Genomic DNA, 14,640 nt, shown 5'->3' on the forward strand with positions numbered 1-14,640 from the left:
CTAACAGCTAGGTCTCAGTTTCCCCTATCTGCAAAATCTGTATACTAGTTCTCCTAAGGGATTTTCATAGAAATTAGGTAAGATAATACGAACTACCTAAACTGGCATCTCACTATTATCAGCCTAGATAAATGATGCCCCAAATGGAGACATCTTTCATATGCCCCCTTCCCCTGAGAAGCACTGTCCTACATCTTTTGCTTGCTTGCTTGTTTTTCATTTTCAATTCATCATGCAATTTTTTTCTTTTTTTGAGAAGGAAGTCACAGGTCAAGGCCATTATATCAACACTGTTGCTGGGGCTTTGCCTTATTTAGCTACTGACTGAAATAATCGCGTGGGCCGCAGGCAGAGGCGAAAATGAAGTTCAGAGGGATAGTTTGGGTTGGAAAATGTATGATCCATTTATTAATCTCTTTCAGAAAGAAAAGAATGGCTGCTAAGCTTCTTCTGGCACCATCAATAGCAAACACCCATACTTCAGAAATATTAACATGTGGAACCAAAAAAAAAAAAAAAGGCTCTCAAAAGTCAGCCAATGTGGTAAAATGTGTTTTGATTCAGGATCCCCAGGCATTAAAATCTGCACTCCAACAAAACCAACTCAGAGAACAAATTAATTTTATTCATGGATGATTGGGCATATTTACACAAATCAACTGACAAAAGTACATAGTTACAACAATTGCTGAACACTGCCCATCACCCAGGACAGGCCTCGGGCAAAGCATTTATAATAGTCCGGGAAATAGCACATTGCTTTCCAGGTTCTGAATTCATCCCCAGATCACCCTTCCTACCTCTCCACCTTGCCTTTCAAAACCAATTCTCAACAGGTGGAGTGGTTTGCAGGCCTTGATGAATTCCCATCGTGACAGGGATTAAACTTTTAAGTTACAGAGATGAATTGTGAATGACAGTTGGGGAGTCATCTTGAGTGGGGACGGGTGGGCTCCATGAGTCCTTTAAACCCCATGGCACAGGCTACAGGCCTGCCCTTTTCTTCTCCTAACCAGGGTTTCCAGCATTTCTGTGGAATAATGCAGCCTCCTGTCTCCCCCACGGAGCGGGGTAGAAAAAGGTCAAAGCGAGAAACTGCACAGCGGGGGCGCCGGGATGCCCATCTGGGTTTTGAACCCAGGTGTGGCCCCTCCAGAGCATCGACCTTCTGTCAAACAGGCAGAGTGGTCCAGGACCGGGAGAATTTCCCAGACTGGCTTCCTTCCGGTCTGAAGAGCAGGGTCGGAGAAGACAAACCCACCTGAAATCCACCGCTACGAACCACAGAACCACCCAGACTGGAGGGGGTTTCACACAAGCTGATGGAACCTGGGTTGGAACGGAAAGCTGGAAAGATGGCTGAAGCAACGGACGCTTTCTGGCTGGGTGGGAGGCACCAGCTAAGGGGTGTCCCTGAAGCGGGCTAACCCCCTGTCCTCTGCGAGCCCTCTGTGAACTATCTCCTCACCGCCCTGTCCCCCGTCCCCCCCCCCCCCCGCGTTCCCAAAGCGACCCGCGTCGCGTTCTCCGGGTGGCCACCCGCTTTAGTGAATAGGGGGCGCAGCAGGGTTGACGTCAGCATGGAGGGCTTTCGAGTGACTTTTGGGGCCACTGTCCTCGGAGCCCTACCCAGCACTCAACCTGCCTCCAGCCGGGGCCAAGGTCTCGCCCTCCTGGGGGACCACACCGTCACCCCGGAGAACTCTCCACGGGCCCTCGGCAACGTTGCCAGAAGGGCAAGGAGGTGGTTCTCTTGGACTGTGGCAGCACGGGGTGGGGGGGAGGGGGACCTCGCCCGGTGTCGAGCCCTTTCCCTCACCCATGTCTTTCTGCAGTCTGCGGAACCCCGCGTTTACCGGGGCGCCGGCTTGCGGTACGGCTCCCGGACACTTACCGCGGATCCACTGCGCAACTCCCGGGGAACCTGGAAAGAGCCGGGCGGGCTGCGCTGGGCTGGGTGGGGTGGGGCGTGAACGCCGCAGGACCGCAGCGACCCCGACAGCTCCACGCGCGCATTCAGGCGGCTCCCCGCGGTCCTCGCGCAGCACGTGCGGACCAATGCGCATCCCACAGAAAGCCGGCGCTTCCGCCGCAGCCGGGTCTGCGGAGCACGGGGCGCGTGGGTGTGGTTCAGGGGCTCAGGCATAAACAGAGACACCCGGGGGACGACACGGGTCAGAAAGACGCTCAGCGTGAGCCGTGCGCCGGGGCGGCCGCAGGGGAGGGGCACCCCCGCCCCCGGCACGCGACGGTGCGTGGGGGGGCGCACAGCGGCGCGCCGTGCACTTCCTGTTCGGTGCACGCCGCCTGCCACAGCGCTGCGCTCCCTGGGCCTGCGTTCGTGCCGGCCGGGCCCCGCTGTCTCTTCTCGTCCCCGGGACCGCGGCGCGGCTGGGGACGGAGCAGCGCCAGCCCCCTCTCCTCCCAGGGCCGCGCGAGCCGCGCCAGAACTTGTGCTCGCAGCCGAGCCACAGCCCAACTGCGAAGAGGGCTCGCGTTTGCGCCTCCTCTTTCCCTCCTTCCTCTCTCCCTCCCTCCCTCGCTCCCGCCCGGGAGGACGGCCCCAGTTCCAGGCTCGGGCTGGTTTATTCTGCGGCCGAGGATTACATTTATATACAAACTGTGTCAGTGTCGCCAGAGTTTCCACTTCGGCACGGGCACAGGAGGCTTGTTTTCCAAATCCCTGTTCTTAATTGCACCTGCCTTGCAGATTACCTCTGGGAATCTGGGGGAGGAGCCGAGTGGGTGGAAAATGTTGCTTCGCTTTGCATAAGGAAGAAAACTTTGTCACCCCGCTGGAGACCTCTGCCACGCGTAACCCGGAGAGAGACGCCAGAACCAGGACAGCCAGTGGCTTTGATTGGCATCTAATGAGCCCTTAAGAGGAAGAGGACACCAGCTCAGCGCTCACGCCGACCGCCATCCCTCACCGGTGGCGGGCGGCGGCCGGAGCTACCTGCTCCGCCCTCCCTCCCCGCGGAAGTCCCCACGCGGTGTCTTCAAGGGGGAAGGACCGTACTAAGGAGCGCGCGGCTGGAGGCCGACGGCAGGGGCCGGGCTAGGAAGGAGAGGACAGTATTCCAGGAACGAGTTCCCCGGAATTAACTTCTGGTTAAAGTTATGGGAAGCGCAGCCATGGACACCAAAAAGAAGAAAGATGTTTCCAGCCCCGGCGGGAGCAGCGGCAAGAAAAACCCCAGCCAGAAGAGGCGATCGCTGCGCGTGCACATTCCGGTGAGTACCCGCACCACAGTGCCCCGCTCCCGGCCCTCGCGTGGCTGCGGACCCGGCGCGGAAGGGGTTAACGCGGGCCGGCCCGCGCGCGCCGTGCGTGTGCCGCAGGGCCGAGCTGGGCCGCGGAACCCATGCTCCATTTCTCTTCTCATGGGCTTGCAGCCCGGGGCGAGACCGTCCACGCTGGGGGCGTGGGGGAAGGGGCGAGAGACGAGTGGCGCGCGCTCCGGCCAGGCCCGGCTGGTGGCGGGCTGGGCGTAGCCCCGGGTCCCGCCTGGTGCGGGTGCGGGGGGCGGTGCATAGTGTTGTTTTGTTGAAAAAGGACGGTGTGGACTGCACTCCGGAGAGGTGGAGCCGCGCGCGGCCGCGGGGGACGGACGGGAGGGGCAGTGGGTGGGGACAGCGGGCGGGGGGGGGGGGGTGGCTGCGTAGCTGCGCCCTGAAATGGACTTCTTTCCTCCCCAATTTCCCTCAGGGTGTGTCTGGGCCCGGGACGGGGGTTCCTCTGCAGCCGTTCCCTTTTCCAGCCTTTCCCCCAGCACGTTTCAGGCTTTGGGGGGCTCGGGGATCCCTAATGTGTGCAGGGCTGCCGTGCACTTCAGACCCGGCCACGCGGGCAGCCCGGGCCGGACTTTGGCGACATCGATCTGTCTGCGGCTTGACTTTGTTCAGCTGGAAGGAAGGAGGGCGGGATCGTGCCCTCCCCTCACCTGCGATTTGCCTGCTCAGGCAGCCCGCGGCTACTTGTCCTTACCTGGCTGCAGCCTAAGCTAGGCTCCCCGCGGGGGTTCAGTGGTGGGACGTGCGGCATAGCCCTTATCTTCATCCAAAGGAAACCCCCAGCTGGGTCACACTCCTGGCCTCCACCAACCAAGTAAATGTTTGTCCAGACACACGCACACAGGCAGACATACATATGCGCGCGCGGACACACACACACACACACACCCCACAGTAGAGGGCTTCTTGGAGAAAGTGATTTTGTTCTCTCTTCAAATGACCAGTTTTGGGCACAGGGTGGGAGTGCTCAGTGAGCTGCCTCTGACACCTCATTAAAGTAACCCTTCCTGACAGCGAAGGGCGGAGCTGGGGCGGGGCGGCTGGCCCCTCACTCTCACTGTGATCCGCAGGTTCCTTGGTGTTTATTGAACACAGCCCCTGCTTTCCCGTCCATGTGCACATAACACTTGGGTGAGGAAGGGTAGAGGCCAGGGGCAGCGACCCCAGACATCTAATGGGTACTTGGGAGCAGCCTGATGTTGGGGCACTGTGGGCAGCCCTCCCTGGCAGGGGAAAGCTCCTGGAGCAGGGGACTGGACCCCTGGCTGTTGTGTGGCCACCAATGTGGTGACCCAATATGCAGGAATAAGCAAGCATTCCTTTGAATAAGCGTTCTATGTGAAAATGATGTATTCCTGTTTACCTTGCTAATGGGAGACGTTTTAACCCCATTTGTAAATGAAAAGTTAGACATCAGTACTACAGACGTCCTGAAAGCAGAGATCACTTGAGTCAGCCGTGTAACCAGCCACGCATTGTCACCCGCTTATCAGAGGTCATTCTTCTTTATCTACTTTACAGGGATGTTAAAATCATTCACAGGAAAGCTGTTAAAAATTTCAAGTGTTTCTTGTAAATGTATGGCTATTACGTCTACATCAGAGCACCCAATCAGAGAGAGAAACGGACACTGTCCAGTGTGCAGGCCATATTATGTGGAGGCTGATGGTGACACCGGTCCCAAATGTGGTGTGGAGTGTGTGTGTGGGGTGCAGTCGAGGCGTGGTGCTGGTGGCAATGCAGGACAAAATCCAGACCCGGAAAAGGACTGAGCGTCCAGGCTGTGAATGTGGAAAAGCCACCATACAGTTGGGCTACTCGGCCCACCCTTCCTGCTGTGAGGATTTTGGCTGCTTTAGACAACCGCCTTGGGCACGATCCAGCCCTGATCCAAAGTACTGTCCACTCAGTTATTCCACAGCACGTGTGTAGCACTCTGCTTGATAATGAGATTCAGGGGTGAATGGCAGGGGTCTGTCTCCAGCCTCACAGGGCTTGCATTGCAGGTGGGACCAGGGGGTGTCTCCTCATGGAACAGCTAGTAATTACCTGTTGATCATTATGCTGTTAATAATCTAGCTGGGGAAACACAGCATTCAAATAAATGCTGGCAGGTGGTCCAAGGCCATAAGATGACCAGTGCAAGCAGAAGGGAGATATGACTGACAGCACACTGATTATTCAGAGATGTTAGTCCCAGAGATGGTAGGCAGGACAGACATGCGTGAGAAGTCGGGGGCTGCTTCCCCCAAGGAGTCAGGGAATGGCTGACTGCTTCCAGGTACAGTGAAGAGCCCCTTCTTGTGGATGAAAGGATTTAAGAATGAGGGTAATCAGCAATCGATTGAGGCCAGATCATGGCGGACCTTGAAGTGGGATTGCCAGATTTCGCAAATGAAAGTAGTAAATGCCCAGTTAGAGTTTTAGATAAACAATGAGTAGCTTTTTTAGTATATGAATGTCCCATGCGCCATTCGGCATAAACTTATACTAAGAAACTATCCGTTGTTACCTGAAACCCCAATTTACCTGTGTTACCTGCATCATGTGGCTGCCCTACCTGGAAGGCAGTTCCAGGGAGTGAGGCCTTCCCCCCGCAGGCACTGAGAAGCTGTGGAGACGCTGCTGATGCCTGCCTGGGATGCCCACCCAGAGTTCACTGCAACCTTGCTGGGCAGCTCCGCGCCACACCACAGCTTTTCCCTGTGTCTTTCTCACTCCTGAAGGGATCATCCTGGATGGTGGCAGGCTGGGCTGGGAGTGTTGGAGTCGGGATTATGCCCTGAGGGGCAACCCTCAGCCAAGGAGGGATGCAGGCGGACAGTTGTGATGGACAGTTGTGCTGTGTGTTCCTCAGGACACGTCCGAGGGTCCCCGCAGGGTCCCACCCAGTTGCCCTCACTGGTGGTCCATTCATCAGCGTGCCCTTGCTGACTGGCTTCCTTGCCTCACTTCCCCGTACTCCCTGGGTGAAACTCTTGAACCCAAGTCGTTGTCTCGCTCTGTTTTAGGGGGAATCTAAACTAAGAAGTAATTAGAGGTGATGCAGACCACGGTTCATGAGACAGCCTGGCAGCCGTGTGCGAGGTGGTGTCGTGGAAAGAGGGGCTAGTATCAGGGAAAATGATGCAAATGCCCCGGGGAAAATGACATCAGGGTTCGAGGGGCTGCACTGCAGTGACGGTTAGAGGGTGGTGTGAGACATTAGAGGGAATGTCACTGGGTGAGTCGCGGTGTCTGGTGAATGGCAGGGAGAAGGGAACTGGGTTGATCTTACGGCTTTGAGGTGCTGGGTGTAAGAAGCCGATCCTTGGGGGAAATGATGACTCAGTCAGCCACGGTGGACTTGAGCTGAGAGCGGCCAATGGAAGGGAAATCAATCTGCTTCCTCATCTCCCAGCACCACGTCATCACTGGGGCCCAAGAGAGTGCCGTTTCCAAGGACATTTGGGATTCTAAGGAGTGGCTCCTGAAGGACTGTGGCGTGCTGTGGGTGGAGTCGTTTGGTGGTATCCAGGCGTCTCCTGGGGCCTGTAGTTTCCAAGCAGCTTGTCTCTTTACTGAACTGGATTCAATCCCTCTTGGATATGCTGGGCCTCAGTCCATACCCCTGGGTCTGGTGCATAAACAGAACCCTGGTCCCCGGGGTTGGGGGACATTTCTGCAAACCTCCAGCCCAGGCTCTGACGGCCTTTTACCATCTCGCCCGCCTCTGTGCCTGATGCACCAGAATGGAGGGCTCCATCTCAGGGGACACCCTCGGGCCTATGGGTAATGGAGACCTAGTGTGGATGACGCTGGAATGACTAAAATGGTTTGTAAGTTGAATTCGATTGAAAGGAGAATGGCCCCTAAGCCTAACGGAGGATGTAGCCTTGGTTGATTTTAGCATCTTTCTTAGGGAGCTTGGATCCGCTTTCCGGGAAAACCCTTTGGGACCTTGCAGGGACAAAAGAAGGTGTGTGAGAGAGAAGAAAGACTGACAGCTAAACCCTTTTGGGGTTGTGCTGGGCCTTTAAAAGTAGCAAGGCGGGTGGGTGTAGGGTTTAGAGTCCCGGTGAGTTGGCCCCTTGCCTTGGCTCCCTGCTCTTAGCCTTCATTGCTAACGAAAAGCAGCAATAATAATGAGGTAGTGGGAATGGCTTTAGAAACTAACTCAGAAGCCCGCTATGCTTGGCGTCCTGCCAGGACTTTGCCAGGGAAGCTATTGCTGGGGACAAGCCTGTTCTTTTCTCCTTTTTTGTCCGAGAAAAATCGGCATCCCCGTTAATGCCGAAATCCATATATTTCAGACATACTTTAATTGATCACTATTGGCCGGCATGTCATGGATCTTTGGAACTGTTCATGAGCCAATGACAGAGCAGGTGGCCAAGGGGGAAGGGGGCGCTTCAGAGAAAAGGACCCACGCATGCAGTATGCTGTGGGGACACTGAGCCAGTGGCCCTGTGTTTTCTGCTGACAGTAAATATCACTGCATCTATCCCAGGGCCTCTTGGGCATACCTTCACAATCCTTGGAGACAAACTAAAAATAGAGCCAAGAGCAGCTGACTGGTCACAGAAGGTTGTGGGGACATGAGTTGGCTTGGGCGGGCCTGTCGCAAGTGATGCCGCTTTCCTGGGGTGTTTCCAGAGGGAAGCTTCAAGCTGCTTGAGGCCCTGCACCCTGCACATTGGTGATGGGCCTGCACCAGTAGCCTGTCCCCAACCAGATCCTCTAGCTCGGGCTGTGCTAAAGGAGGGGCCACGGCCCCAACGTGTGTGGGAATGGGTCCTGCCCCCAGGGCTAGAGGACCGAGTGACCACACTGCTCACTGCCCATCACACCTGGACTGAAGCTGCCGGGAAGGGAAAGGGGGTGCCCTGTGGCACAGCAAGCGGTGTCAGTTTTGACCTTGTCCTTGACCTTGGTCGTTTTTCCTACCTAGAGCAAGATTTGTTGAGTTAGGGTTTCGGGAAGTAGTTTTCAAAGTGTGGTTCCTAGACCCACTTAAGTCACTTCAACCAGTGTTTGTTTAATACATAAAATCCTAAGTCTCAGCTCAGACCTACTGAATCAGAATCTGAGACGTGGACCCCTGGTTCTGCATTTCTGATAAGTTCTCCAGGTGATTCTTAGGTCTGTAGGAGTTTAAAAACAATTGGTTTTCAACTTCCCTGGTGTTAATACTGATCCATTTCTTCTTCTTCATGAGTCAGTCTTCCTTCTTTCCTTCTTATCCACTCATCTGTCCGTCCACCTGTGTATGTACCTATCCATCCATCCATCCATCCATCCATCACTGGTACTTTATCAGCTGTCTGTGAGAAGACATATCCTTGGCTACTGACTGTTGAACAAAGATAGGATATTTCTGGCTTCTAAATAAAGACAAACTCCCAGCTCTGCCCCCAGCCAGGGTACCTCGGTGTGGGCCAGCCTGTTAGGCCACCTGGCCTGTTTTCTGGCTCAGCCCCTCAGTGGCTGGTGCATCGTGGCTGCCCTGAGCAGAGTATGAGATCGGGAACTTCAGGAGTCAGTGAAGGAGCCCCCACAACTGTCTTGTGGCTCCAGAGTTTATAAACGAGGCCTGGATGCCCCTCTATGGCTCACAGAGTCTGCATATGACGACTGGAGAGTGGGCTTCTGGAAGCCTGGGCATTGCATGCTGGCTGGATGCCAGTTAAGCACAGTCCACCGCTGTGTCTGTGGGGGGATGGGAGCTAGAAAGGGGGTGTGAGGACAGAACCCTGCAGAATGTGCACGGAGCTCCACGGAGCAGCTCTGAATACAGCGTAGTGGCCTGATGATAAATGGATCATTCTTTCCCCAAAAGGACAGCGCTCATACGAGGTAACAGACAGAAGTAGCAGCAGCCCCATGTACTTTGCGGGGTCCGTCTTGCGTCTTCCCACACATCACAGCCTTGTTGGGGTCCCTTTGCTTTGCAGGTCTCTTTCCCTGCCTGCTTTCTTTAAGCTGCCTCCTTCCAGTGGCCCCAAGGCCCACGACGTCCTGTTGCTCATCTCCACTCAGGGCCGCACTTCAGACGGATCTGACCACTAGCTCGACTAAAGAAAGAACTCGGAAGCGTTTCTTCCTTTGCCAGTGTCGTCTCACCTGCTCAGACCTCATTCACATCCCTTGCGACTCCCTGTGTACCCTCTTCAAACCACTCAGGCAAATAACCGTGCTCTTAAATGATGCTGTTGCTCGGCTGCTTGTTTTCTTTCACTGCCCTGTTTTCCTGTTTTGATTTATTTGGCTCGGTGCCAGTGACGTCCTGTCCCTGGGCGTCATTTCACTGTTATGGGGGCTGTTCCACTTACTGAGCAGGCAGCTGGCACGCCAAAGAGCTGGGTTAGAATCTGGCTCACTTTTCCCCCATTCACCTCCATCCACCCACCCCACATCCCTTTGACCCCGAGCAGTGAACACTCACGAAACGCTAGTGTCTCCCCCTTTTTGCAAGATGGTGGACCAACGAGTCTTGATAACCGCATGACACTGAACCAAATGTCAAAATGTTGTCGATGTCTTCCAAGACGTGGAACAAAGGCCACTGAAGTAAGCAGCCGAGGTGAAACAGTCTCTGATTTGCTTGGTTAATTGACTGTGACCTTGCTGTGAGGTGGGCAGAGGAGCCCATGGGAGTTAGGCTGTGTCTCTGAGCTTAACCACAGGGAATTCTTAGCGAGACCCCACTGTGCCATGTGCGCAGCTAGGCCCCAGGGACTGGTCGACTACGAAGCGGCCCTGTTTCCCTTCCAGTGAGAGAGGGTGTCTTACGCACGGCCGGTTTAGGCCTGCGTTGGAATGCTTACTCCTAATCACACTCATCTCTTCCTCTGTGTACTTTGAAAATAATTTGATCTCCATCCTTTCCTTCCTGTTGACAGGAAGCCCTTCTCTGCCAACTCACGGCTTGTCACAGACCAATCAGATACTATCCAGGTTTTGGGGCTTCTGCCAGGCCCTCTGTGTTTTGATATACTCTGACCTGGCACGAAGTTGCTGATGAATGTACAACAGAGACCAATTTGCTCTTGGAAACCCCAGGAGTCCAGCCTTTTTTCCACAAGGCAGAGGCCAGGGCCCCGCTGTGGGGAACCCTGCAGCTCTGCCAGCCTGTGGGAGCACAGCGGGGACTCACCCTTCATGCACAGCCTGGCATGACCTGCCTGTGTGCTGGGGGTGCAGCAGGAGGCAGGATGCAACAGGGCCAGGCGGGAATTTTAGAAAGTGGGGTACCAGCTTCTCAGTTTATAAAGAAATGGAGAGCCGAATTGCTGAGGGCTGCGTTTGTACTCAGGCAAGCTTAGCGCTGGGACTAGGAAACCACTGGCTCATTTATGTCTGTTTCCCAGGCACTGTGCTAGGTGTTGGGGTTGCAGAGACGAACAGGGTTATGGCTTGAATTGTGTCCCCAAGAAGATATGCTGACGTCCGCACCTCTGGGAACTGTGACTGTGGCCTTATTTGGAAACCCAGTCTTTGCAGATGTAATTCACCCAGTTAAAATGGGGTTAGGCCGGGCTCCTAATCCATATGATTGGTGTCCTTCTAAGAAGAGGAAATTTGGACATAGAGACACAGAGGGAAGACCATGTGACATGGAGGCAGAGATTGGAGTGATGTAGCCAGCAGCCCAGGGGCAGCTGGGGCCACCAGAAGCTGGAGGAGGCAAGGAGGACCCTCCCCAGCAGGTTTCAGAGGAAGCATGGCCCCCCGACAGCTTGATTTGGGGCTCTGGCCTTCAGAACTGGGAGAGAACACATTTCTGTTGTTTTAAGCCCCCGATCCTGGTTATAGCAGCCCCAATGTCCCTGCCTTCAAGGCACAGTTTGGGCGGCAGTCAAAAACCTACCGGCTACACTGTACCCCATGAGGGTGGGCCACGGTCTACACAGCCAGCATGCTTTCCACTGCCCACAGCTGGAGTCTGTATTTCCCCAAGATCCAGGTCTTTCCATGTGTCCTTCCCAGCCCCCACCCCCACACTGCTCCTTCCTGCTGGAAATCCCAGTGTGGTGGGGCTGGGGGTGGGGAGGCTGTGAGAAAACCGAGTGTGTGGTGGCTGGGGTGGCAGCTCCAGGCCCCAGCCCTGCTCTGCTTGTGCAGAATGCCTCCTCCGGCCCCGCTCATGGCCCAGGGATGGAGAGGTGCAGGGAGGGAGTGGCCGCCCAGCTTAGTCGCCTCCTCAGCTTCCCGAAGACTATGAGGCAGCTTCCGGGCAGCTGTGTGTCCACTGGGCTAACACGGAAAACCTCCACCTGGTTCCAGCCGGCCTCCCAGCCGTGGAAACATGCACTGGGCCGTGGGCTTGAGGCTGTCATCACCCCGGGGCCATTCATGTCTGCAGCATGTTGCGTAATAAGGACCCCAGAGAGCTTTCTTCGTCCTCAAAATTCAGACACTGCTCAATGGGTATTTTGTTCGCAGTGGCGTTGACTGACCAATATTATCATCTGATGCCACCTGGGACGGCACGGTTGTCGTCAGATTTAGCTAATGTTGATGGAGCACTTGCCATGGGCCAGGTCTACTTTTATATAAGCCATCTCCCTTTACCTCTAAAATAACTCTGTGAAATAGTATTGCCATCGTTATCAGCGTTGTTACCCTTACCATAGAGAAAGAAGTGTAAGCCATTTAGGGCCCAACCTGCCAAGAAAACTCTCTGTTGCGTCTTGAAACTTTTAATTGGGTTTTTGGTGGCTCCACTCGGCTCTGCCCCAACTCCATGCTTTTGATGCCCTGGGACTGGTCCAGGCAGCATGGGGGTGGGAGGCAGGACTGCTGGGGAGGCAGACACCACCCACATGATGGGCACACGGAAGACAAAATACCTGGCCTGGCAAGTTGCCGTCCCACGGTTTGCCCTTGGGATTGACCAGGTCTCCAGACTCTTGGTTCCTTTTTAGGTGAAGGTCATTGAAGGCTAGTCTTTACCCATCTTGTCTCAAAATTAAATAATTCGCCTTCTGTAATTTCACAGATCTTACTCTCTAGTTCCTTCTCATTTCTTTTGTGTGTGTGTGTGTGTGTTTTGTGTGTGTGTGTGTGTGTTTGTTTGTTTTTTAAATCACTGAATGTTAGAATAAACATTAAACCAGGAATCGGGAAATCCTGTGTTGGCTCTTCTGTCAATAACTGCAGGGCAGCTTCTTACTGAGTCAGTGAACATTTACTGAAAGCCTGTTGTATGCCAGGCACTGTGCCAGGCACTGTGCAAGGCTCAGAGGGTATATCTGCGACCAAGATGGGCATGTGCTGGCCCTCACAAGGCTTAGTTAGCATCTACAGAGGGCCCTTGGGCACGACTCCATGTCAGTTCGCTTTTGGTGCTATTGAAGCACCCCAAACATAGTGACTTAAAACAATAAACACTTAGTGTTTCTGAAATACGTATAGAGAATAACTAATCTGTGATCATTAATATCATATGCAATAATCAATATTTAATGACATTACTACAGAATTATATATTAATATATAATAATATATTAATGTATAATCTATTAATGTTACTCAAACATAATATGTGATATTATATTAAGATCTCAATAAGTTAGTATGTAATTAATGTTACTTAATAATATGTAATTAATAATTATTTAATTATGTGATTGATACATGGTAACATATTTTATGTACTATAGTTTATACATATGTATATGTCTGTGTACATATACTGGGAGTGCCAAAAAAATGTATACAAGTGGACACTTTGGTCAACGTTGCTCAAACAGTAGTTTGCTGTAATCAGAAGTGTCTGGACGCTGATGGTAACCACTTTGAGCACCTCTTGTCATTACAGAAGTCAGTTGTGACTTGTATTCATCTTTTGTTATCAGTAGATACTGAGTATTACCGTGTTTCCCCAAAAAGAAGACCTAACCGGAAAATAAGCCCTAGCGTGATTTTTCAGGATGACATCCCCTGAACATAAGCCCTAATGCATCTTTTGGAGCAAAAATTAATATAAGACCCGGTCTTATTTTGGGGGGAGCATGGTATAATTTTAATATAGTTTTCCTTTCTTAAAATGTTTATGCGGTACATGTTTTTTGGCACCTTCTGTATATATATGAGGATTGCAGTCTGAGGTCTCCATTTGACTCTAGTGCCATGACCGTGGAAATGGATTTCCCAAGGACAGGTGGGCTTTGCAGGGCTGTGAGTGAGGGCTAGTGAAGAAGTGTGCAGGGGAGCTGTGGGCCCTGGTCCTCCCAAGGTGGGCATTTGAGAGTGTCACCCAACCTCCCAGCTCATCACTGAAGATGAGTGAGTATCAGAGGAGCTGCTTTGCCCCTGGAGAGAGGCCAGTCTCAGGAGGACAGAGGTTACTTTTCTCTTCAGCACTCTTCTTTGCTTGTTAAAGTGTATTTTGAGATTTCTGAAATGACCTTGGGGCACAGGTAATAGAATATTCTCGGCTCAAAGACAGGGAAATGCTGGGCAGCGGTACCAGACTGATCAAAGGGAGGTACTGAGCCAAGTGGCTTCCCCGCCAGGTGCAGACGTGGCCCAGTGTGCGTGTGGTGGCCCCTGGGTGGAGGCTGTGCCCTGGACCACTTTATAATGAGGAGGCCGCCTCCAGAGTTTCAGTGACTTGCCGAAAGTCACGTGACTGACCAGTGACAAAGCAGAGAGGAAAACTCAGGGTGGGATGAGAGGAGGCCCTTTCTGGCAGCAGTGGCTGCAGGTGAGGGAAGGCTTGTGGAGCCACAACTCCGTCTGCCTGGCCTGCCATGGTTCTCTGATAGTTGTTCCTCATGTCAGGTCAGAAAACAATTCCAAAGCAGTTCTATTTCTCACTAGCCCAAAAGCAAGTGCTGTGGGCAGCGGTGAGCAAGCTTCATGTCCTCTTGGCACAAACCTAGACTCCAGGCTAGCACCGTCTGTCTGTCCTCCATCCATCTTCCTCCTTCTCTAGGTGTGGCAACATCAGGCCCAAGCAGACTTTAGTAGGCTTGGCACACAGGCCTAGAATTTATAATAAAATATGACTTAAGTCAAATGCACATGTTTGGTTATATTCCTTGTGCAATGATGACCAAATGACCTTTGTTACCTTCATCTAAACAGTGATTCTTAGCCAATAATTCTGTGCCTGAAGTTTTGATCCTTCAAGGGTGGGGGGAGAAAGAAATCCGGATTGGCTGGACGGAGATGTTGGCCTCAGCTGACCCCCTGGAACATTCAAGAACCGGGATGGCCTTTCAGAGGTATCCCAGATTGGGGCAAGGAAGCCAGACTTTCTTCTCCTTACTTAGATTGTATGCTGCTTTGAGGGTAAGCTGCATCTATACCTTCTTGTGTCCCAGCCCCAGGGAAACCACCTCCCACGTGGCCAACCCT

At 53.3% G+C, this 14,640-nt stretch overlaps 2 protein-coding genes across 3 annotated transcripts in view; one reads left to right on the forward strand and one right to left on the reverse strand.

The window, feature by feature from the left end:
• GALNTL5 (polypeptide N-acetylgalactosaminyltransferase like 5) overlaps positions 1 to 2,031 on the reverse strand; it is a 45,420-nt gene extending 43,389 nt beyond the window's left edge. The window contains 1 exon segment of the mRNA XM_074315098.1: positions 1,895 to 2,031. The gene's annotated coding sequence lies outside the window, so the exon portion shown is untranslated.
• A 118-nt stretch (positions 2,032 to 2,149) lies between these two features.
• PRKAG2 (protein kinase AMP-activated non-catalytic subunit gamma 2) overlaps positions 2,150 to 14,640 on the forward strand; it is a 189,673-nt gene continuing 177,182 nt past the window's right edge. The window contains exon 1 of one of the 2 annotated variants that reach the window (XM_019712807.2): positions 2,150 to 3,234. In XM_019712807.2, the coding sequence (XP_019568366.1) occupies positions 3,121 to 3,234 (114 nt within the window). In that variant the 5' untranslated portion in view covers positions 2,150 to 3,120. The remainder of the gene's footprint in view (positions 3,235 to 14,640) is intronic. The other variant, XM_019712806.2, reaches the window with a different exon arrangement.

The sequence above is a fragment of the Rhinolophus sinicus genome, linkage group LG11 (genome assembly GCF_036562045.2).
Source record: "Rhinolophus sinicus isolate RSC01 linkage group LG11, ASM3656204v1, whole genome shotgun sequence".
NCBI lineage: Eukaryota > Metazoa > Chordata > Mammalia > Chiroptera > Rhinolophidae > Rhinolophus > Rhinolophus sinicus.